Source organism: Cuculus canorus, chromosome 7, assembly GCF_017976375.1.
Source record: "Cuculus canorus isolate bCucCan1 chromosome 7, bCucCan1.pri, whole genome shotgun sequence".
Classification (NCBI taxonomy): domain Eukaryota; kingdom Metazoa; phylum Chordata; class Aves; order Cuculiformes; family Cuculidae; genus Cuculus; species Cuculus canorus.
Genome location: NC_071407.1, coordinates 2,611,152 through 2,635,470, shown reverse-complemented (window position 1 = coordinate 2,635,470; position 24,319 = coordinate 2,611,152). Strand labels below are relative to the sequence as shown.

The following is a 24,319-nucleotide window of genomic DNA, read 5'->3' as shown; positions in this document are numbered from 1 at the left end:
AGGAACAGTTGAATGCCATTTCCTTCCTTGCGCAGGAGAGGCTGCAGCTGCACATCTGAGAGCTTCACTGCACAAACAAACCCACAGCATTTAATATTTTGCAAGGGAAACCCCTACCGGGGGTTCATCAGGGGCAGAACTTCAGTCTACCTCCGTACCACCAGCATCCTTCTCCATCCTCTGCGTGTGCCTCCCTGTTTGTCTCACAACTGCTGCTTCATTTTGTGGTGTGAGGGATTTTTTGCAGAGCTATGATTTAAAAAAAACCTTAAAATACATTTTCTTATTACACACAGACACAAAAAAACCATTACTCTGCAGTGAAACAGAGCTCTTGCTTAACAAAATAATAGCCGGTGCTGCCCAATGGCTGGATACATCCAACCAGTCTTCAAGCGCATAGACGTGCCCAAGGAATCCCCCCCAGTACGTTCCAACAAGCGGTCAGATTAAAGTTGGGTGGTTTACATCTCTTCGACTTCATAGAGTTTTCGCCTAAGTAGGAATAAACCTTTCTGACAGCTCCGGCTCAGAGCAAAAGGCCAAAGAAGTGATGGGTTTGGTGGGTTTGGTTTTGGGAGAATAAAAGCAGAGAAAACACCTGCAAATGACATCAGCTTCATACATATGGAGGCAGACGATAAAAAAGTGACAGTAGAAGAAGAAATCATACATTGTAGGAACCCAGAATTCAGGAGAACTTGATTGACAGCATAGTAACACCTACAGGATAACAGACTAGAACTGCTGGGAGAACATTTAAATGTATTTAAATCAATTCCCTCTTTCCCTATAAAGAGATTAAGTTGACAGTGGCAGTACCTAAGATTTCAATCTGTTTTGAAACATCGAGCTGCCAATATTATCATCTTTTCTGCCATACGACCATTAAGGAGAATTAAGATGCAGCATTGCCAAATGATTGCCAGTGCATCACCCGACGCAGGAGAGACAGAGAGAGATTAAAGCTGGTTTGCCAACCGCAGCCTCACCGCGCTGCGGGAGAACATTGCTTATGGTAAACGGCTGACACTTGAGCAGCACTCAAGGACAGCAGCTTGGAAGGGAAAGAGTACGGACAGCTTTAACACAGCCTAAAGGCTCTTCAGAGTGCATCTGAACAGCCAAAGCGCACATTGCCAAGTGGTTAAAACAGGATTATTTAACCCAAGGGAATTCAGATCATGCTATTTCTCCTTAGAAATGGACAAAGAGACCTACGGGTACTGTTGCCCTTCCTTAACTGAGCAGTCTCCTCCTGTTCCGTCCCCTCTCCTCCTCTTCCTGCTCATAGGGATGCACAGAGCAGCCCAAAGGCTGTGCCCCAGGGCTGCGGGAGAAGTCGGGTTCAGCATCTGCGAGTCAGAAGACGCTGGAGAGTCAAAATAGAAAGAATATTTAACATTCAGATGGAAAACTACAAATTTCAGACCCAGTCACAGGAATACATTGGAGAAGCCAAAAGATGCTAAAATCACACCTAGAAAGGCACAGAGGAATTTTACACAACCTCAGCGCGAGATCAAAATTGCCTCTTCCAAGCAGGGAAGCGCTCCCTCCTTTCTCTCTGTGAGCCGTCATGTTCTACACAACCCAGGAGCTGTATTCTCAGCTCTCCAGGATCCTGAAACTTCTCAGAGATGGGATTGGTAGCTGGGGCTGGAATTTACCCAGTCAAGAGAATAATTATTTCTTCTGTACCTCACTCTTTCACTTTAAATTCAGTTTATTAGCCCTACCTTATTTTCATAGCAATCAAATTAAGTCACAATGGCCCAATTAAAAGAGCCACATACACTGTGGGGTTTTTCCTGTGCACACGTAGCCCATGGAAGAAGAGAGAATCATTTAATAGTGGCCAAAGCATTTTCTTTGTATTCAGCCCAAGAGGAATTCATGAGACTAAAGTAAACTTAAACTAAATCACACTCTGAGGATGCGGAGCAACACAGAACTAAATGAGCTCCATCGGGAATGAACTTTACAGATGTTATTTTTCAGGATGCTCTCAAAAAAAGAAATCAATAAAGCTCTTGAAATATTTTAAATCCAACCAAAGATCGGCTGCAAAGCAGCTAAATCGATTTACGAGTGGAGAACTGTTCAGCTCTGGGAATTGCTAAATAGAGACACAAACACCATTTGGTGGCACAAAGAGCATCGTCCCCAGTGCAGCTCTTCCCTCCACCAGTAACGATGCGAGCGCCAGGGAATCCTGCTCTCCTCAGTACCCCTTTTTTGCAGCATGGAGCAGGTGGAAAAGTGCCCTCTGTCAGCTAAAAGAACAGTCACAGCGGCTCTTGCAGGAGATTGGGTTTGCGGTTTGCCCTGCATGATTCAACTTTCTGCTCCGTTCTTCCCAGAATCCAAAGGGAAAAATGACTTTTCTACTCACTTAAGTAAATCCAGAGTAAAGCACAATTTTTTTGTTTCCCTGTTTATTAGGGAAATATCCCCTCATAGGGAACTATCCTCAGTTTAAAGCCATTCCTTCTCATCCTATCCCTGCACTCCCTGATCCAGAGCCCCTCCCCAGCTTTCCTGGAGCCCCTTTCAGCACTGGAAGGTGCTCTAAGGTCTCCCCACAGCCTTCTCCTCTCCAGGATGAACAACCCCACCTCTCTCAGCCTGGCCTCACAGCAGAGGTGCTCCAGCCCTCAGAGCATCTCCGTGGCCTCCTCTGGACTTGCTCCAATGGCTCCACATCCTTCCTGTGCTGAGGACTCCAGAACTGAACTCAGGGTTCCAGGTGGGGTCTCACCAGAGCGGAGCAGAGGGGCAGAATCCCCTCCCTCCCTGCGGGTCCCACTGCTGTGGACGCAGCCCAGGACACCATTGGCTGTCTGATGATGGGCAATTTCAACAAGAAGGCATTAGAGTGCCCTGAAGATGAAAGAGGTCCTTCTGTAGCAAGAAGAACCATTAAAGGACCAGATCACATTAAACCTCAGCCGCGGCAGCTGTATTGCTGTCAAACTGCTCTGCTCTGACTCCTTTGCTCAATTCAGACCTTGGGATGGAAGTAGGTTTAGCAGATGAGTGTCTGCTCACCAAAACAGCGAAGGGGAGGTGGCAAATTAGAAGCTTGTTTGCTTTTTTTGTCCTATATCAGCAAATCACGAAGTGGCCGATGACCACTTAGTTTGAGTTCAGTGAATCTGCAAATAGAGCTGTAGAAACTCTTTGCTGAATAAAGTGAATTAAATATTCTCATGCCAAAAGTTCTTCTTGTTCATTTTACCATAGGAAATAATCTTCATAATTCCAAATTCATCAGCAGGATCAGAACATGGAATGGTTTGTGTTGTCAGGGACCTTAAAGCGCATTGAGTTCCAACCTCCCTGCCATGGGCAAGGACACTTCTCACTGGATCAGGGTGTTCAAAGCCCCATCCATCATTGCTTTGAACGCCTCCAGAGATGAACATCTCATCACAAATTCCCACCTGAACTCTTGACATCGGTGATATCGGGGTTTGGATACCTGAGTCTGTCCAACAATACCGGTGTACCCAAATGGTGAGCTATAAAACATGAATGATGAGGGCTTGATTCGGCAGTTTCCAGCATGGATACACAGCTTCAAACAACAAACATAGCTGAGTTCCAGATCACTCAACAAGCGTCCTTCACCATCAGGGTGTTGAGGCCCTGGCCCAGGGTGCCCAGAGCAGTGGTGGCTGCCCCATCCCTGGAGGGGTTCCAGGCCAGGTTGGATGGGGCTTGGAGCCCCTGATCCAGTGGGAGGTGTCCCTGCTCGTGGCAGGGGGTGGAACTGGGGGAATTTTGAGGCCCATTCCAACTGAAACCATTCCACGACTCTGATTCTGTGCAGCAAGCGAGATCCTTTGATACAGATTTCCACAGGGTTTTTGGTAAGCTCTCTTATCAAACACTCTTTACAAAGCTACCACGAGATAACGCAGCTACTTTTCCACATGACTAAATTGCCTGTGGAAATCTACGGAGCGAGAAATGACTGTTCCCACAACAGAGAGAGGCGACGAGCAGAATTGCACAGCTAATTGCTGTTTCCATAAAGAGCTGAAAAGGAGGTGAACAGTGAAACACAAGGTTCGCACACTATCATCCAGGAAAGGAAGGAGGATGGGCTACAAGGAGCTGCAGGACTTCATTTCATTAAGCAATGGGGCGAGAGATCCAGGTTACTCATGTGTACATTGACTGACAAGATGACACATTGGGAATAAACAATCCTGATTTTATTTTCACAGGGAGGATCTACTGTTACCTACAAATGACATCGTGGGACTGTAACGGATAGATCTAAGAAGCACTCGCTCGCTGTGCACTCGTTATTAAGAAAAGACAACCTCAATGCTGGTAACTACTAGAAAAGAAAGAACAAAACATCATTATGGCAAAACATGAATGAGGTGAAGGATTTATATCCATGGCTGTGTACGCAGTTTTTCAATTCACAACACATCCCTGGATGATAAAATGGTTTGGGTTGGAATAGACCTTAAAGCCCATCCAGTCCCACCCCCTGCCATGGGCAGGGACACCTCCCACTGGCTCAGGGGCTCCAAGCCCCATCCAACCTGGCCTGGAACCCCTCCAGGGATGGGGGCACCACCACCGCTCTGGGACACCTGGGCCAGGGCTTCACTACCAACACGAAAGAGAAGCATGGATGGAGAATTCGTTTTCCTGCATGGATCAGTCTCTCTCCTGCATTATCTACACTCAATAGCTCCAACGTTCTCTGAAGCAGAACACTGGAGCCATAACTGGAAAGCACATCATCACTCAAACGTGCTTTCAGCAGCTGTAACTGAGGGAACAAAGAGGATAATGAGATTGTTTAGATTACAAGTAAATAATCACCAGGTATGATGCAGGTCTGTGTTTTAAGGGAAATGTCTCTATAGCTCAGATGAAATCGGCTCCTGCCTGGCAAGTTTTGCTCCCAGCTGCTTTGATGAGAAGGGTTCAAGTACCAGCAGGCCATGGCCAGTAACACAGACCTCAAAGCGGGAATCTTTAAGCCCATTTAGTGCTGTGTGGTTCCTGCTGGAGGAATCTTTTGTTTCAGAGTGACTGTGTAGGGAATTTAAATCAGGCACCTTCAAAAATAGGTAATTTTCGGATTTGATGCCTTGGCCTGTCTCTAATATGAGGCGAATGTCCCTGCTCAGCCACGAGAACAGGTTACCACAAAGATGTGATTTGGGAGTCCATCAGCTATCCCACCGTAACTGACTCTGCAGGCTCTTTGGGAGCTCCCAGCTGCTCCAAGCTCCTACGGAGCAGCAGGAGCCTCCCTGGATGCACCACCTCAGCTCTTGGCAGTACATTCAGTCCTCCACCAATCCTTTCTATGAACTGGTGCTCTTGTCCCAGCAGTGGACCTCAGGGTAACACCTACCAATGATCATTGATCATAGAATCGCTTGGTTGGAAAAGACCTTTGAGGTCGAGTCCAACCGTCCCTGTCCACTACTGAAGCAGATCCCTGAGCGCCCCATCTGCCCATCTTTTAAACCCCTCCAGGGATGGGGACTCCACCACCTCCTGGGCAGTCTCTGCCACTGCCTGAGAACCCTTTTGGGGTAGAAATTCTTCCTGATGTCTAATCTGAACCAGCCCTGGTGCAACTTGAGGCCATTCTCTCTCATCCCATCACTTCTTACTTGGGAGAAGAGACCAACACCTGCCTCGCTACGACCTCCTTTTGAGCAGCTGTAGACAGTGATGAGGTCCCCCCATGAACCGCTCCCTGTACAGCACTGTCCGGTTTGCTGACAGATGGCAAATAATGGTAACAAATAAATTCCCTGCTGCCTGGGAACAGAAACGGGTGATGACTTGGGTCATCTCACAAACTGCAACAGGTTTTTATTTAAGGAATGATTAGTTAAAGAACAGTCTTAAAGAGGCAATGAGTGCTATTACTAAATTCATTCTGCTGTCATCATTAGAGGAGCCAACTTTCCTGTTCTGTGCTAATTAGATCAGTTAACAGAAGCTCCGAAAGAGGAACATTAACCAAAGCGTACCTGGAGCATCCCAGGGGCAGACAGATACAGCCAGAAGGGATTTCAGAGTACTCATTGCCTATGAAATTTCGGAAACCCCTTAAACCAGTCATTCAGGTTGGGGCAAAAACAGACGAGTTTAATCCTTCTGCTCCCCTCTAGCAAAGTACGAAGCGCTTTGTCGAGGAGCTTTCAGCTGAGGGCAACTCAGCAAAATGGTCTGTTCTGCTAATGCAGCAACGGCCGATCTCGTGTGCCTCCTGCCAGAAGGAAAGGCTGCCCCTTGCACGGGACTCTGCTCCCCATTCAAAGCTGATAAAGATGAAATATAGATTCTCCGTCCTTTCCCTGTTAGCAGGCACCATGGGTATAAAAATACCTCGTAGGGCCAGCATCACACCAATTTGCAGTTATAAAAAGTAACGTTCTCCGGGACGAAATAACTTCCTCTGTCCTGTAATTGCTAGAACGACACCTGCCAGATTAAGCCCATCCCTGGTTCACACCTTCCGTGATTACCACTCTCTGCAGTTTGTAAACCTACCAAAAACATCATTTATCCCAGATTAAACCGAGAATCAAGTGCTATAAGCACAGGGCACTCGATACAATTGACTGTCGTGCACTACATCACCTTGGAAATCAGAGACAGATAACCCACAGTCCTCCTCCTTGGAGGAAAGGTCCCTTTCCTGTAGCAGCTAGAGCATATTTCCCAAGGAAGCTCCAGAAGGAAAGGTCACACTCCACCTGCAAACCTGCCTGTAGGTCACCTAGAAATAAAAGACTGAATAGAAACAAGACCTGTGTTTCCTCTCACGTAAGTTACGGACCGAGGTCAGGCTCTGTGCTGAGAACAGGCATGGTGGGACACAAACTATCAGTCAGCATCAGCAGAGCAGAAAGAGAAGCACACTAACCCATGCAGCGACAACTCCACCCCAGCAGGACCTTTTCATTGCGGTCACGAACTGCATTGATCCTACAGGTACCATAACTCGCACAGTGGAGCTGCACCGAGTGCTCTCTGGTTATCTCAGTGTTATCTGGTGTGTGCCAAGGCACCAAAACATCTTCATTTTCTCTCAACTGGAGCTGGGTTGAAGACAGGAGCCAAATTCAAGCAGCCGGTTTTTACCCTGTAGTTCTACAGAACAATCCATTCACTGGGGTTGTTGTAACATACACTGAAAATGCTTTTCTTTAAGGCACAACATGGCCTTTGTGGTTGGTTTCTACGGGGTTTTTAAAACTTATGGAAACTAAATCACATTAGGGAAAAATTAAAAGGGGTGAATCTGGCTGAACATATTTCTACCAAACAACAGAAATTGAAGACTTCTGCTTCAAAGCATTCATCCACAAACACTTCAACAACTGCAGAAGCGCACCAAGGAGATCCAATTGCAGAAGACTTGAGTACTTACCAAGTTAGACCCCTCTCCACCATTTGTACCAAAAACTAGGCTGAGAGAGTTGGGGTTGTTCAGCCTGGAGAAGAGAAGGCTCCGAGGAGACCTTAGAGCAAGTTCCAGCACTTGAAAGGGGCTCCAGGAAAGCTGGGAAGGGGATTTTTACAAGGGCCTGGATAGGATGAGGGGAAATAGCTTTAAATGGGCAGGGGGGAAGATTTAAATTGGACATTAGGAAGAAATTCTTCACAATGAATGTGGTGAGGCATTGGCCCAGGCTGTCCAGAGAAGTTGGACAAGGTTGGATGGGGCTTTGAGCAACCTGATCCAGCAGGAGGTGTCCCTGCCTATGGTAGGGGGTGGGACTGGATGGGCTTAAAAGGTCCTTTCCAACCCAAACCATTCTATGATTCATCCCCAAACAGTTCCCCAACCACTGCAGAAGGGCACCAAGGAGATCCAAGAGTAGAAGAGTTGAGTACTTACCCAGACAGCTCCCCCCTTCATCATTTGTATCAAAGACTACTGTGACCATAGAGAGACAAGCGCCTCCGAAAGATTTCAACTTCCCAAAGCAAGAAAGGAAATTAATCTAAAAATAGTTTAATGTAGCAAGTTTGGCTATAGAACCAGTGCAACATCAAGAGGACACCCATTGTGTAACCAACTTTACTGCTTAACCTTAACAGAGTAAGCTACAGATGCAACGGCGTTACCACAAGTTAAATTAGATACCGCAGTTAGGATCATGCTGTTGGTAGTTGTGGCTTTACAGAACCAATGCTCAAGTTGGCCAAGTTAGTTTTCCCGTCAGTAAAATGCAAGTTCACAGAGAAACAAAATAATTTAGTAGAGTACGCTGTATTCTGCTTCATGCTCAGTCACAAGGATAACGTCTTTGACAGATAAACAATATTTCAGCATTATGGTAATAATGCCAAAACATACAGGGATCTTAATGTCAAATTTACAACATAATACAGTGCTTAAAGATTTCTCCGGTAGGGAGGCCAAGTGAGAATGCTACACACAACCAAGAGGCATCCAAGCACCACCCAGTGCGTACGAAGTGAACCACGCTGACAGAAACGCTTTACCTTTAGATGGAATTAATGTTCTGGAAGTTTGTGTCCCAAACATAACACAACATAAAAGGAATGTTGAAGCCTTGCCTCGAACGTGAAGCAAAAGGACTACACATTATTTACAAACTTGAACCAGTTAAACCACTTTACGTACAGAAAAACATTGCAATCACTTGACAGAGATGACACAGCTTGATCACTGACTTATGTGAACTAGAATGGTAACGAAGCTGTAAACAAATTAAGTTAACACATCTATTCTTAACTTAACGTTGTCATTTCAGCAAAGTGTTCTTTAAAGCTAAGGACTCTATTAATAGAGGTTTTACTTTTGTTTAAAGCCAAAACTGACAAAAACTTGGAACCTGGCAAATCATTTTTGTTCCCTGTTAGCCCACATTGACTCCTCCCATCACCTACTTCAGCAAAAATGTCAAAGATCTTGGTTTTGCCCAATTCTGCTTCAAAATAAACAGCAAATATTATCAATATCTGATGATAATAAGTACCTCACATAAGTGAGGCGCTGGAACAGGTTGCCCATGGAAGTTGTGGCTACCCCATCACTGGAGGTGTTCCAGGCCAGGTTGGATGGGGCTTGGAGCCCCTGATCCAGTGGGAGGTGTCCCTGCCCATGGCAGGGGGTGGAACTGGATGGGCTTTAAGGTCCCTTCCAACCCTAACTATTCCGATTCTAAAATTCGTACTCAGAGTGGTTCAGTTTTCCATTGTTGGGATGAGATGCGACTGCCAGCATTGTTCTGCATCAAAAACAAAACACTGATGCACTGGCTTTGAAGTTTAGAAGGATAACTTCCTCAAAATTAAACATCCTTTGTAAATACACAAAGTAATATATGGGTAAATTAGATTTGAGTCTATCTATCACAGCAGTGTCCTCCTCATTCTTCCACCCCACACACATACTAACAGTGTTGCCAAAGTGCCTGATGTGAGACTAAGAGAATTAAATTCATTTACATGAAATCTGACAACAAAACAAGAAAAAGAACCTTTGTCCCTGCCGCATCTGGTTTTCATCTTTTTCTTGCATTTTGTAATGAGCTCATGCAAGCATCAAGGAGGTTGTGGTAGTTTTTTTCCATGTTGCTTTTAACAGGCGTAAGAGCTGTGCAAGACAAAACTGAACAATGTTTTGTTTCACTTAAGAAAGATTTTATATAACCAACTCACTTCTCTTCATAACTAAAGGTGAGAGAAAAAAAATCCATAATAATGATAAAAACCCTGTTACCAAACTGCTTTTTCAAGTATGTTTCTCCCCTCATGAAGGAATTGCATTAGCCATTATGGATTAAACCCAACGTCAGCACCCTTAGGATTCAGACCAAAGGTACAGATCTCCTGGAATGGGGCTCAGCTGGACCTCCAGCTGGAAACAGGAGGCTGATGGGCACACATCCACGCATTACACCACTCCTCAACTCCCAGATTCCAACAGCATCCACTATCGCGCCCCCCTCCACCGCATCCCAGATACAGGAGAAACAAAAACAGGAGCCACACAGTGATCCAAGACAGGTACCATCACTCGCTGATCCACCAGGCGCAGATCTGTTTTGGGCTGACAAAGATGCACTTTGCAGACCTACCAGGCTGCAGAATTTTAAGATGTTCCTACATAGGACAGCAAAAAATATATCTTAAACGTTTCATTCAGTCTGGAATTCACATCTCAATCAATATTGCAATTATGGAAGCCAATAAAAAGTCAGTGAGAGGGGCTCTACAAGAGCTGGTCCCAGCATTAAACACTATTACACACAAAAAATAAAAAGGGGACAAACTTCCAAGTCATTATTAGTGATGACGGTGATAGGTTTGATTTTTCTTCCTTCTTAAATTCACCTCCCATTAATGCAAGAGAAAAGTGCAACTTTGCAGCATGTTCGTTCACATCAAGTTTTACCTCGAGAGCACATTTTGCAGTCACAAAATATGGTCTCTAAAGTTGCAAAGTGCACAAGCTGAAGGCACAGAGTACAAACACACAAGAAAACAGATTTCAAAATACAAAATAAAAGAGAGAAAAGAAAAAAATCTCAAATTTCAAACTCCCTGACAGAAGCTACATTGATATGGGACCAACTCTTCAAAGGTGACAGGTTTTAAACTAAGGAACAAATACTGCAAAATAACAAAACTTTATTCTTATTCTTTAAGTAAAAGCTCCAGAAAATACCTTGAAGTTTAAAAACTAATACACCGACTCGTTACCTAGTTTCAAGAATGTCCTTAATTTTAAGAAAAGAGTGCAAAAAAGGTTCTTCCATTCTATCGCTTTTGGAAGCTGTTGATTTCGGCTGCCTGTTTCTTTCCACTTTGAAAGGATTGGTTTTTCAAGGTGCATTCCTCACAAAGATCGCAAACCATAAGCTTGTCGAGAAGCCAGACCAAGGAATCATGTCTTTCAAAGTCATCTCAATCGTAGCAGCAACTGACATTTTATTATATAAAGAAGAAAGTCCAAATCTCTTCTTTGAGGCATAGTTCGTGTCAGAGCTGGAGTATCAGCAACTGCCAAAGGAGGCTCCGGATACCACCTGCACTCCTCCACTGTCTGTTCTGGCTAGGAATAGAAGCGGATCCGGTATGTTCATTATCTGTACCCCCTGGAGCTTGTACAAGCTGATGAGCCATCTGAAATGATATAAAAGGTTCAACAAATACTCTCAGATTAAGCTTTCACCTGGCGTCCTTTGCCTTCCTTCCCCCAACAGCCAGAAAATCAGCACTGTCTGCAAGACATTAACAGTGCAAACCAAAGCTGACGGACCAAGCCAACAGCTAAAGCTGATAGACCAACAGCTACTCATTCATTTCAGGTTGTAATAAGAGTACAGTATAAGGCTTCCTAACATTTAATGGCAGGAAATAAAGCAAGCATAGGAAGGAGGTTTATAGGAAGAGTACAATAAAACAAACTGAAGTTAACAGCAGCACCAGAACAGATACTACTTCCCAATACCCAAGGCTATTTTAATGACCAGCAATTTGGTTGTCGAGCACTGGAAGAGGCTGCCCAGGGAGGTGGTTGAGTCCCCATCCCTGGAAGGGTTTAAAAGCCAAGCAGAGGTCATTCTTGGGGACATGGTCCAGTGGCTGGATTGATGGCTAGACTCAATGATCTTAAACGTCTTTTCCAACCAAAACCTTTCTGTGATTCTGTAATCAGAATTTAAATCCTAACCTGGAAGGTATGGGACTAGATTCTCTCCTGGCCAAATATTTAACCATCAGAAGATGATTAAATCTTTGACTGACTGCACCAAAATTAAGGCTGTCTGGAGTACAGCAATGTTGACAATGGAAGTATAATACCTCCCTATGCTTTTCCCCCCCCATGCCTTAATCTCTGTTGGGGAAAATCAAGGGAGTTACAAAGTGAAGATTCTCATAGTTAGACAAGCAGCAAGTCAAGCTTCATCTACCAATGGAAGAGAACTTCCCCAATGCTACCTTTAATATCTCAACGCAAGTGGATCCTGTGTTGTATCAGACACATAACTGAGGGTTCCACATTGAAAAGCACAACCCTTCCAAATCCTTTGTTCCAGCAAAAGACAGAAACACACTTGACCAGTGGGTGATTTATATCAGAGGTGGCCTGTGTTGTTATTTAACTGCTGTTAAGTATATCCTGACCAGGTGGAGACTTGGGACAACTAAGTTCTTCATCCTTAAGACTTCAGCTGTGCACTCACATGAAATGGAAGTATCTTGCCCTCAGCAGCTAGGATACCTTACTACTTCACAGTTAACCAACCTCTGGGTCCAAGAAGTTTATATCATTACTAAGAATGGTAAAAATTCCACTAGCAGAGAGTGACCTACAGCACGGAGATGCTGCCTGTGACACCCCACCATGCCCCTGAGAACCCAGAACCCACTGCTACCTCTACACCCAACCTGCCAGGGACTGCAGCACACTGGAGGGCAGGGTTAGATGCATACTTACTGTAAGCTAACTCTTCTCCAGCTCTCTTGCGTGACTGATCACCTCTAGGAAAGAAGAAGAAAAGTATTTGCATTTTAAGAAGAGGAAAACAATAGTGAAATATGTCAGCACAATCATCAGCTTTTACAGACCTTAAAACCAAAATGTGACCATAGAATCATAGAATGGTTTGGGCTGGAAGGGACCTCAAAGCCCATCCAGTCCCACCCCCTGCCATGGGCAGGGACACCTCCCACTGGATCAGGGGCTCCAAGCCCCATCCAACCTGGCCTGGAACCCCTCCAGGGATGGGGCAGCCACCACTGCTCTGGGCAACCTGGGCCACGGCCTCCCCACCATCATCGTGGCAATGTGTGACACAAGCCTTTTCTTAGTTCTCCCCTTTACAACTACCCTCAAACCCTAACATCTTCTTTGCTCCCCTCCACCCCCATCACGCTGAACAGTTTCCTATGGATCCGCCTTGTTCCAGTGCTAGGGAGTTATTTTGCTGCATAAAACAGGAGTTGTTAAAATATATCTTGAGGGTCCCACCAATTCTGCGCAGAGGAGAACACCACAGAGGCATCCAACCTCCGTGACGGTCAGCATCCTTCCAGTCTTTTACACAAGTGTCCTCCTTACGGCACCACCCAAACGATAACGAATTAGAAGCACAATCAAAACACAAGGGGGCATGAATTGTAACCAATCTGTTTCATGAAACTATTTCAAGACTTCTGCTCATCTCCTTTTTGGCATCATCTGCAGGGTTCTTGATGCTCAAAACATGTGGGAATAAGGCCGTGTTTCAGATACCGATTCATGAAGGATATTAACACTTAAAAAATTTCTTCCATTTTTACCAGTTCAGCCCTGTCCAGCACAATTACTACTGCATTTTAATAATTATTACCTAGTAAATCCATTCTGCATAAGCTCTCTTTGAAGTTTCTGGTCTTGAGCAGCATATTCCTGAAGCTCAGACTCCACAGCAGGAGGCAGAATATTTGGGATGAATTTAGAAAATAAAGCTGGTGCCATCTGTACCCATTCTGTGAGAGAAGGGAAAGCAACAACAAAACACATGGAAGAGGTCTTTGGTGTAAGTTTTTCTCTTTGACAAACGTAACTTTGTTCTATTTTAAACATATTGTAGCATCTTCAGTTTAAAAACAAGAACAAATATCAAAAAAACAGCCCAACAAAACCAAAAAGAAACAAAACCCCCAAACCTACCCCCCTAACGCACAGAAAGCAGAATAATCACTTTTCAAATCAGATGTTCACAGGTAGGACTTGCTATTTTGTTTGCTCATCAGCTTCATCATCAAATTGAAATTCAGTTCTTGCAGCATCTCACAGGGCCTGCTGAGCCTCTGGACACTCGCAAGGACAGGCACTGATGATCAGTAAACTCACCTTGACAATCAGATCATTAACACAATTCTCTTACTAATCTTCCAGAGCTTAGACAAAGACTTTTTTAATGTTCATTCTCTAATTTTAACCTGTATTAGCTCAGATGCAGAGAATAAATGTGATTTATTTTCACTGCACTGAACATTGCCTTACAAGAATATGACACTTTCCCTTAAAGCTGCTTCAAGACTGATTATAAGAAACGTAGAATGAGTAAAGGATGAAAATTTGGTTTATAGCAACTGGGTAGGAAGTTGTGGGAGAAATAAATACTCCAAGTATTTCTGAAGCCAGACTTTCTACAGGTTATCTATCTTAAACTTTATCTTTACTTGGAAAGAAGGGATGCATTTAAATTCACTCACTAAGGTACATCCTAAGTTTGTATCCAATTGCCAGGTGTATACTTGACCAATGCCAAGCTTCAGTCTTAAATCGTTGAACTCACTAAATAACTATTACTAGTATGTAGGTGGTTTAAACAAAACCCAACACACTAACCTCCCTCATCACAGAATCACTTAGGTTGGAAAAGACCTTGAAGATCATTGAGTCAAACCACAAACATAACACTTCCAAGTCCATCACTAAACCATGTCCCAAAGTGCCACATCTACGCATCCTCCAGGGCGTAACAAGCGATAGAACGAGAAGAAATGGCCTCAAGTTGCACCAGGGGGATTAGGTTGGATATCAGGAAAAATTTCTTTACTGAAAGAGTGATGAAGCACTGGGAGACACTGCCCTGGGCAGTGGTGGAGTCTCCACCCTGGGAGGGCTTCAAAAAATATGTAGATGTGGCACTTTGGGACACGGTTTGGTAGGCACGGTGGTGCTGGGCTAACGGTTGGACTGGATGAGCTTCGAGATCTTTTCCAACCTTAATGATTGTATGATTCTTTTACTTCAGTACTTAAACTTCTGCCATGACTGACTCATTAAACGAGCTACTCTTTCTTTCAAGAGAGCAAGAGAAAGCAGTCTTCCCTTCGTCTCCAGAATAGAGGGTTGGGTTGCTTCTTTAAAACAAATTTACTATTCACATGGTACCTCGCACAGGTCACAGAGGTGGGCAACAAGAAGAACCAGGGCCACTGCACAGCAGAACTAAGCCTTATGACGGACAGAAAACAACATGCATTTGACCACATATGTGTTTAAGAAAACAATTCACAACCACAGTATGAGAGACTCAGGGAAATCTTTGGCTTTACCTGGTCGTAGTGTATATAGGCCTTTCACAATATTTGCCATGGTTGAAGGAGTTATTTGAAACGGCGTCGACTGAGCTTCCAAAAGTAAAGCTGAAATAAAATTAAGAGAATTAGAAGTTTTTCTATTCAAGAAATATTGGCTTTTATAAATGATAGAATGGTTTGTGTTAGAAGGAGCATCGAAGCCCATCCAGTTCCACCCTCTGCCATGGGCAGGGACACCTCCCACTGGATCCAACCTGGCCTCAAACACCTCCAGGCATGAGGCGGCCACACCTTCTCTGGGCAACCTGGGCCAGGGCCTCCCCACCCTCAGCGTGAAGAATTTCTTCCTAATGTCTACTCTAAATCTTTCCCCTTCCAATTTAGAGTCATTCCCCCTCATCTTGTCACTCCAGGCCCTTGTAAAAAGACCCTCCCCAGCTTTCCTGGAGCCCCTTTCAGCACTGGAAGCTGCTCTAAGGTCTCCCTGGAGTCTTCTCCAAGCTCTCTCTCAGCCTGTCATCTAAGCAGAGATGCTGCAGCCCTCAGATCATCTTTGCAGCCTCCTCCAGACTCTAACAATTCCACACCCTTCTTATTTTAGGGACTCCAGAACTGGACACGGGTCTCCAGGAGCGGTCTCACAAGAGCAGTGTAGAGGGGCAGAATTGCCTCCCTTGCCCTGCTGGCCACACTGTTTTTTATGTGGCCCAGGATGTATCAAAGAAATAAACTAGTTGTGCTTTTTTGTTATCTGATGTCCTCATGATGGAAACAGGCGGGTACCTGATCGACAACTTAATTCTCACAAGTTATAAAACATAACTTTTCAATAGAAGCATTCTGTTCAAATTATGTATGATGAAAAGGTGAAATCATTTATTTTTTACCCATTTTCAGACAGGCAGCAGGAGGTGAGGAAAAAAACAAGCCAGAGCCAGCGATGGCTTTAAGTATTCAGATGCAGAACTGCAGTAAACAATCTATTTTTAGCAGCACTCTCACACTGAGAGTGCAGAGCACCTGGAGATCCACAAACCCACACTTCACAGCATTTGTCATCGTGTACACAAAACTAAGCACGGATTGGAAGTCTACGAATGAAGCACAAATAGTGTGGAAAAAGTAAAAATCAAGTAAGAAAAGTTATTCTTTAAAACAAAGGGCCTACGAGAAACTGGGGAGGGATTTTTTTACAAGGACCTGGAGCGATAGGACGAGGGGGAATGGCTTTAAATTGGAGAGGGGAAGATTCAGATTAGACATTAGGGAGAAATTCTGCACGATGAGAGCAGTGGTGCAGCATCCCTGGAGGGGTTCCAGGCCAGGTTGGATGGGGCTTGGAGCCCGTGAGCCAGTGGGAGGTGTCCCTGCCCATAGCTGGGCTTTAAGATCCCTTCCAATGCAAACCATTTTATGGTTTTCATTTCATTCTTGGTATCTCCTGTAGTAAACATTGCAATAATTGCATCTTCCTCTGGTGGAAAGATGTGGCAATAGCACAGTTGTTGCTTATATTGTGATATCCAAGCCTTTACTCTGCCTTGTATTTATTTGAGGTTCATACATACACTTGAATTACAGAAACACCACAAAAGAACAAATCAATAACTGCTGCCTCTCTTGTTTTTATTCCTTTATAAAAGAGCTGAGGAATACAAGGAGAGTTGCCTTTCTATACCTCTTACACAGAGGAGGAATGACTCTTACAATTCTACCTAAAGGGCACAGCTCTTATGCCTACATTGTAGAGAGACTCTGCTTTTTAAGCTTCAGAGAATCTCCAGTTTAAGCTTCACCATCTGCCACTGAAGCACTTGCCATAAAAAGCAGCATGTTCTTCTCTTTCTGAAACTCTTTCAGTGGCTCACAGATACGGAGATTAAAAAAGAAAAGGCTTTTTCCTAACCTCCAAGCAATCAAAGTTGTAATATTAAGCATTACAGGTGAATTTCTTTTACAAATAACCATTTTAAAAGCACTTGCTACTTTCAGCTGAAGCCTTGAGGGGGTGACAGCCAGTGATTTGGTTTGTAATGACAGATTTATACCCTCTTTCCTAAAGATTTTCCAAACAGCCTCGTGGAAGCCAAGAAAGTTGCAAATCGCGGAATTAAAAAGGGCAGAATCATAGAATGGTTTGGGTTGGAAGGGACCTTAAAGCCCATCCAGTTTCAACCCCCCTCCCATAGGCAAGGATACCTCCCACTGGATCAGGCTGCTCCAAGCCCCATCCAAGCTGGCCTGGAACATCTTCAATCCTATTTTCCTTCTTAAGAGAGGGTCACTCAGAGCAGCTGTGCCAGCCGTGCTAACTTCTATCTGATGGTACCTTACAACTCCAGAAAAGACCTCCACATATTAAGGCTTTGGCTCTTGCTTCATTAGAATAATTAATGAGACTCTACCACATAGAAGCTGTACAGACAACTCCTACTCGCTCCCAGAAGCCCCACCCGCGGCATTTACAGAGACAGAGCAGGGTGAGGCAGGACAAAACTAACCCTCAGCTGAATGACAGCAATAATGACGCTATGATACCATCTGACCACCTCCACAGTGTTTACGAACTAATACTGCATTTTCCAGACTTGGTAACCAATACGCCAAGAAGTTCATTAACCTGCAAAACAGCCTTGAAAATCACTCATGGCAGAATCAAAGAGAAGTGTGGGCTCCCATGATGAAATGCTTTAATTGCAGAAAGATACAAGACGCTTTGAAACCTTGTTGAACCAAGGTAAGACACAACACCCAGAATGGCCTCAGGATGTTTTTGAGGCACCAGTGGGTGAACTCCGTTGGAGTAAGCGAGGTACAAACCTTCAGGTGCTCTGCAGGAACCAAGCAACTCCATCATTGCTCAGGAACACTGAAGAACCTTGTCCCACGATGGAGGTTTAAGCTACTTCCTAATTACAGGGCAGGATCCAGCACCTTGGTAATTCCAGGAGTAGCAGATGATACCTTCAAAACTTCAGTCTCATCTTTTTCAGAACTCAAGATTCACTTGCAAAACCAGCTACCTATTCTAATTTTTTTTTTGGTTCCTATCCTTCAACATTCCTTTCAAAATAGATTTGTTTTGCTTGGCCAAGATGTGATTTTCCTGGCAGAACAGTGAAGATTCTGCACGTTTGTGCACCAGACTTTTTTCCTCCCTTTGCAGAAACTTAATAGAACTTCAAAGTAGGATATTTTATAGAATCACAGAATGGTTTGGGCTGGCAGGAACCTTAAATCCGTCCAGTCCCACCCCCTGCCATAGGCAGGGACACCTCCCACTGGACCAAGGTGCTCAAAGCCCCATCTAACCTGGTCTTGAACACCTCCAGGACTCACATTCCTTAAAGAACACAATCTACACACAAATGTTGTCACCAAACTAAACTATTCATCTGAGAACTTGGTGGTCTTAAAAAGTTGCAACTGTGTTTCTCATTTTTCTTGTCTCACATTGATTAAGTTGCAGCACCTCCAAAATAAAGCAGTTTAATTGTTCATTTCCTCTATTACTTATCAGCATCCACCAATATTTGGAATGGAGACAGGAAGAAAGGAAGGAAAGGAAGAAAATATCGTTTTAAGGCTAGAATGAGAATTTTTAAGTGGAAGTAATGGAGTTAATCCATTTGCCTAAGTAGAATAAGCCAGAAATTAAACACTGACTAGATTTCACAATCCTGTAAGGATGCATAAAAATTATTTACAGATCTTGGTAATAAACACAACCCTTCCCTACATCTCAAAAAAGACCCTTTGTCCTATAGAACCCTCTTGCCCTCCAATACTTTTGCTCTCCAAAGCCAGTAGTTCAACTGGAAAAATAATAAATTAGCTTTTTTTCATAGAGAGATTCTAACAGTCACACAATTTTAGTCTGGTACAAATATACACTGAAATAAATCAGTATTTTTTCCTACAGCTGTGCTACCTCGCTTCACTTAAGACCCTCAGGAAGGAATCATCCGATTTCATTTTACCTATCCAGACACAGAGGCCGATTTTAAATGCAGAAAGCTCCTGTTACTCCGCAGGCAAGTAATTCTGCAGTCTGATTTTGTTGTATCAATCTTAAACTTAAAAAGCAAGGAACACAGCTTTACGAAGGTGGCAGAGTAAGGTTGTGCAGGTTTTCTTCCCGTATTTCTTTCCTTAAAGCGTGCAAAATCAGTAAGCAAAGCAGTGGCTGAGGGCTGAGCAACACCCAGTATATTAGAGAAGGAAGAAGCCTCAGCAACCAAATGGGATGGGTTTTTTTAACATCATACTGCTTCTGCCATCACAGTAGTCACTCTATCAAAGGGAGAAGAAGAGAGATTTCAAATGCTTAAGGGCAGATTTGATATTAATGCTTTAGTTCAGATTAGAAATGTGCTTTCAAAGCAAATTCACTGATCATCCCCACTTACTGCTCCTTGGTTCATATGACAGACCTGCCTCGGAGCATATAACTTAATTCCATTTTGGGCAAAACTAAACCAGATGTGCTCCAAACTGGTACCTGGTGCAGCCCAGGTCACAGTTGGCTTTTTGGATGCTGCGAGCACACTTTGTTGGCTCACATTGAGCTTCTCATCCATCAGCACCAAGTCCTCTGCAGGGCTGCTCTCAATCACATCGTCCCCCAGACTGTATTGAAACCACCCCATTTTCTGCAATCAAGTGCTCAGATAAGTACTCCCCCAACAGACCATTGTACCAGGAGTTCATTTCCATCTTCCTGCCTCCAACCACACAGGGCTGGTTGGGCTGACCCAACCAGCAGAAGCCTGAGCAAGATCAAACGCCAAGGAAGAGATCTGCACTGCGCTGCTTTGCTGGTAATTTTCTACCCCATCTTTTGAAGCAAAGCAGGAACTTCTTCTTAATCAAATGAAGCCAAAATGTACTTACAGTCCTTCCTGATCATGACTTCAAACAGAAATGCCAGCTCCCAGCCCCTGACAAAACAAGATGACACCACAAACAGAAACCCCCTTTGCACAAAAGAACACAGCAACAGGAGCAAGAGCAGATGTTGTTCTGTTCTCCGGGTCCAGATGACAAACTGATTAGACAGAGGCATGGTGTGCTGCTTCCCACTGCACAGGCAGCTCCAGCATCTCTTTAAAACCTAGCCCAAGGATTCCATTCCTCTGCTCAGACCAGGATGTCATTGACTTTGAGGCTTTGAGGGGGTACACTTTGGAAATCATTTCCCCCTCATAATACGAAAGCACTTTTCTGTCGAACCAAGTCTATATCTGATATCAGGAAACAGTACCACACAGTGGCAATGACATAAGGAAGTATAATAATTAAACAACACAGACTAATCTCCTATTTTCATAGAGCCCTTACACTTCCAAAAAAATCAAGATAACCATAGAATCATGAAAGGGCTTGGGTTGGAAGGGACCTTAAAGCCCATCCAGTTCCAACCTCGTGCCATGGACAGGGACACCTCCAGTGATCAGGGGGCTCAAGGCTCATCTATTATGGTCTGCACTTCAGCAAGCTGGAAAGAATAGCTGAGAATGGCATAAAGTAACACAACAGAACTTCAACATCTCTACAGTCCTCTATCCTCTATTCTTAAACGTCTTCAGTTATCTCCCAGGAATCTCTTAGCCAGTTTATAATTTAACTCAATTTAAAGATCTTTTTATCCAAGATTAACCAAGTCAGATCACAGTTAGGAGTTCATGTGTCAGTGCAGGTAATCTTACTTAAGAGTAAGAGGAAAAACTAGATCACTTAATTTTAATAAACTGCTGGAAGACTGAAAAGCGATCCAAGGAAGTTGCACATTAAACAGCAAACCCCATATTCAACAACACAGTAGGTGACAGTTTATTTTATCTTTCACTGTTTTCTTTTAATTTTACCTCTGCAGCTAACAAAACTGAGAAAAATATTTCAATTTTCACACACACAACCACAGGTCTTTTCCTTTCAGCAGTTCATCTGCAATTTCTATTTGCTTGTCCTATTATTATCCACAGAAAACTAATTACCTAGCAACACACATTCAACATTACTTATGTCCTAAAAACTTGACCAGTGTTGCCTTTGCTTTGTCATTGAAAGAAAAAAAATGTTTTCATTGCCTGAAAAAAAATGCATACCCTTAAATGTATTGAATTTTAAGGCAATTACAGCTTAATTTTCCCTGATTGCAGCAATCATCCTACCAGGTTTCACAATAACTCTTAATTCTTCGTCATACAATAAAACATCAGGCCCATGGTGGGCCTTCCTCCCTGTCCTGCTATTTCCAACGCAGTCTGATAAAAGCTCTTCTTCAGGACACTCTTCCAGATGGCAAGAACAAGACTACATCACAACAGACGACCTCCCACCTTTCTAGGGTACCAGGCTCCCTGGCTTCGGGGTAGTCAACTTGTTCACTCAGGTGAACATCCTTCTCCCAGGATCGCAGCTCAGTGACCCTAAAAACCATAATGAAGCTCCTTTCTTTTCAAACTAGTGTCTAACCACAAGTCACACGCTTCGCGGGAAGCCCATCGCTTGAAGCAAATTCAATTTGCATTCACCCATGAGCTTATAAGAGCCGCTGCTGTCGGCTTCATGCATAGCAGGGAGCACTCGAGTACATCATGACAACAACCCCAGCGGCATCACAATTCTTTGACCACACCACATTCTTAATGATACCTGTGAATACTTAGATAATGAACTTAAAGAGTAACTGCATGAGCAGGGGAATAATAAAACATTCATTATGTCATAAAGAAAAACACATATTGGTTCTCCCAGATACACAAGGAAACCATGACTTCATACAAAACCAGATTTTTGAGACAATACGTTGATGTGTGCCACATTTCTTGATGTGGATGCCTTAAAAAGGAATTTGTCTGTAAGTTCACATTTGCCATTTCCCCCATTTGCTGTGGATTTCTGCAGTACCCAAAAGCACTGCAGCTTTACAGACTCTCATACAGAGAGTCATACAGAAAAACTGAATAGATTTACTTACGCATTAGGTTGTAAATGTGCTTTTCTGCAACATGTTCCGTAAACAGCTTTATAAGGTCATCTTTTAAGTCTCTGTTAAGCTTGGTTTCTATGTAAAATTTATTCTGGAAAATAAGACAGAAGTTTTCAAGTTGGTTTTTCATAAGAGCAAATAAAGTAAACTCACTTCTTCCCCGAATAAAAGTAGTTCAAAGTTTTGAAACTGTTGAATATTTGATATGTAAAGTGCTTCCTCGGTGACTGCACTGATAGGACAGAGAACAACCCTGTACAACAAAACCCCCATATATTTATAATTAAGAATGCAGCATGTGGTTCAATTGGTAACACATCTACAGGCAATGTCTACAAGTGATGAAGCCATTAAAATAGGTAAGTTACAATAATAAATCATCAGCTATCTGCTTCTGTGGCTCATAGATAATCTCACTTGGAAACACCCTTCCAAAATGATGTTATATTTGCATGAACTTAGTGAAAAATCATCTAACAGGAAGTATTTCATTCCCAATCCACAGCTGAAAGGAGATGACAGAAGCGCTACCACCTTCCCCATTCTTGTTAGAGGAACAACTGGCAGATTTTCTGCATAAGATGCCTTTCCCCAGGCTGTACCAGTGTTTGTTGAAATGTCTATCAAGTCACCTAACAGTCTGACTGAGAGGTAAAAGGAGAGCAGACAGCAATATCTGAGAAAGTCAGATAGGATAAGCATTCCTTTCACAACCCACTCTATTATAAAGCAGTCTGGTAAACGTTAAAAGACATAATGGTGTTAACGATAAAGAGCAAAACAATACTTGAAAGAGAAATAGAGTGCTTATCTCATCTACCTGCACATACACACACACGTGTTTGTGTACACACACACAAAATGCCCTCTAGCTGATAAGCACCAAAGTGCAATACAGAGCTGTAGCATGATTCCGGTTGGAAAAGACCTGTAAGATCATCGTGCCCAACCATCAATTCAGCCCTGCTAAGCCCATCACCAGACCGTGTCCCCAAGTACAACATCTACTCATCTTTTAAACCCCTTCAGGGATGGGGACTCAGCCACTTCCCTGGGCAGCTGCTGCCAGTGCTTGACAGCCCCTTCAGTAAAGAAATTCCTCCCAATATCCAACCTAAATTTCCCCTGTTGCATCCTGAGGCCATTTCCCCGTGTCCTGTCACACCTACTTCGCTACAATCTCCTTTCAGGGAGTTGTAGCCAGTGATAAGGTCTTCCCTCAGTCTCCCCGATCTAAACAGCCCCAACTCCCTCAGCCGCTCTTAATCCCTGGGCTCCAGCCTCTTCACCAACTCCATTCCCATTCTCTGGATGCGCTTCAGCATCTTGATGTCCTTCTTGTAGTGACAGACCCAAAGCTGAACCCAGGATTCGAGGTGCAGCCTCACCAGCACCAAGTACAGGGGAAGAATAACTTCCCTGGTCCCGCTGGCCACACCATGGCTGATCCAAGCCAGGATGCCGTTGGACTTTGTGGCCTCTTGGGCCGCTGCAGAATCTTATTCAGCCAACTGTCAATCAACATCCCACATATCACCCTGTAAGAGCAGTAATATTTTAGAGGCAATGGAAACACTCTTAACTACTCTAAAACCACAGTGCTCACAAATCTTAGGCTCATTCCATGCCAGAAGATAACAGATTATCAGCTACATCTCTATGTATAATTAACAATTGAGAACCTATTATATAAAAGCATATCATCTAAATGCTGATTTTAATTTTTCTTGAAGTGGAAATGTGATTTTTCCTCATGGTTGTGTGCAGCACACTGCAATGCATACAATCTGTAATCATCCAGAATAACCTCGGTTAGATTTACAAAGCAGTTAATCCCTAGGAATCATTCTTAGGAATGAAGCACTGTGTGCTAAGCCAACTTTCAGTTAAATTTGCTTTATCTGTGGTTATATCCTGGAACTTCTGAAGGATTTTGAAGGGGCAGAAGCATTTCGGGCTTCCACACGTTCTTAGAGAGTCCACTGTAATAGTGCAAGACTGAAAAAAAACCAATCAGTGTGTGAAAAAGTAAACCAATAGTGGTACTAACAAAAGGAGAAAGAAAACTCCACCACCAAGTCAGCCCTCTCGTCCATCACTCACGATAAGCTCTGGAACACCTCAGTCACTGTATACAAAGCAGCTTAAGAAAACCCTCTTTCCTGCACTCCAACATTAACACAGGAGAATATGGTTTGTTTCGTATCAGGAAAAAGAAAGAAAAGTGGTGCTTGTGGTATCAAAACA

The 24,319-nt window shown here is 43.6% G+C and overlaps 1 protein-coding gene across 2 annotated transcripts in view; it reads right to left on the bottom strand.

Annotated features, from left to right (window-relative positions):
* Positions 1-8,001: 8,001 nt before the first annotated feature.
* Positions 8,002-24,319, bottom strand: part of CACUL1 (CDK2 associated cullin domain 1) — a 38,128-nt gene continuing 21,810 nt past the window's right edge. For both annotated transcript variants that reach the window (XM_054071619.1, XM_054071618.1), the window contains 5 exons: positions 22,061-22,163; positions 15,094-15,183; positions 13,374-13,512; positions 12,479-12,522; positions 8,002-11,160 (listed from right to left, as the gene is read on the bottom strand). In XM_054071619.1, coding sequence (XP_053927594.1) covers positions 11,120-11,160; positions 12,479-12,522; positions 13,374-13,512; positions 15,094-15,183; positions 22,061-22,163 — 417 coding nt within the window. In that variant the 3' untranslated portion in view covers positions 8,002-11,119. The remainder of the gene's footprint in view (positions 11,161-12,478; positions 12,523-13,373; positions 13,513-15,093; positions 15,184-22,060; positions 22,164-24,319) is intronic.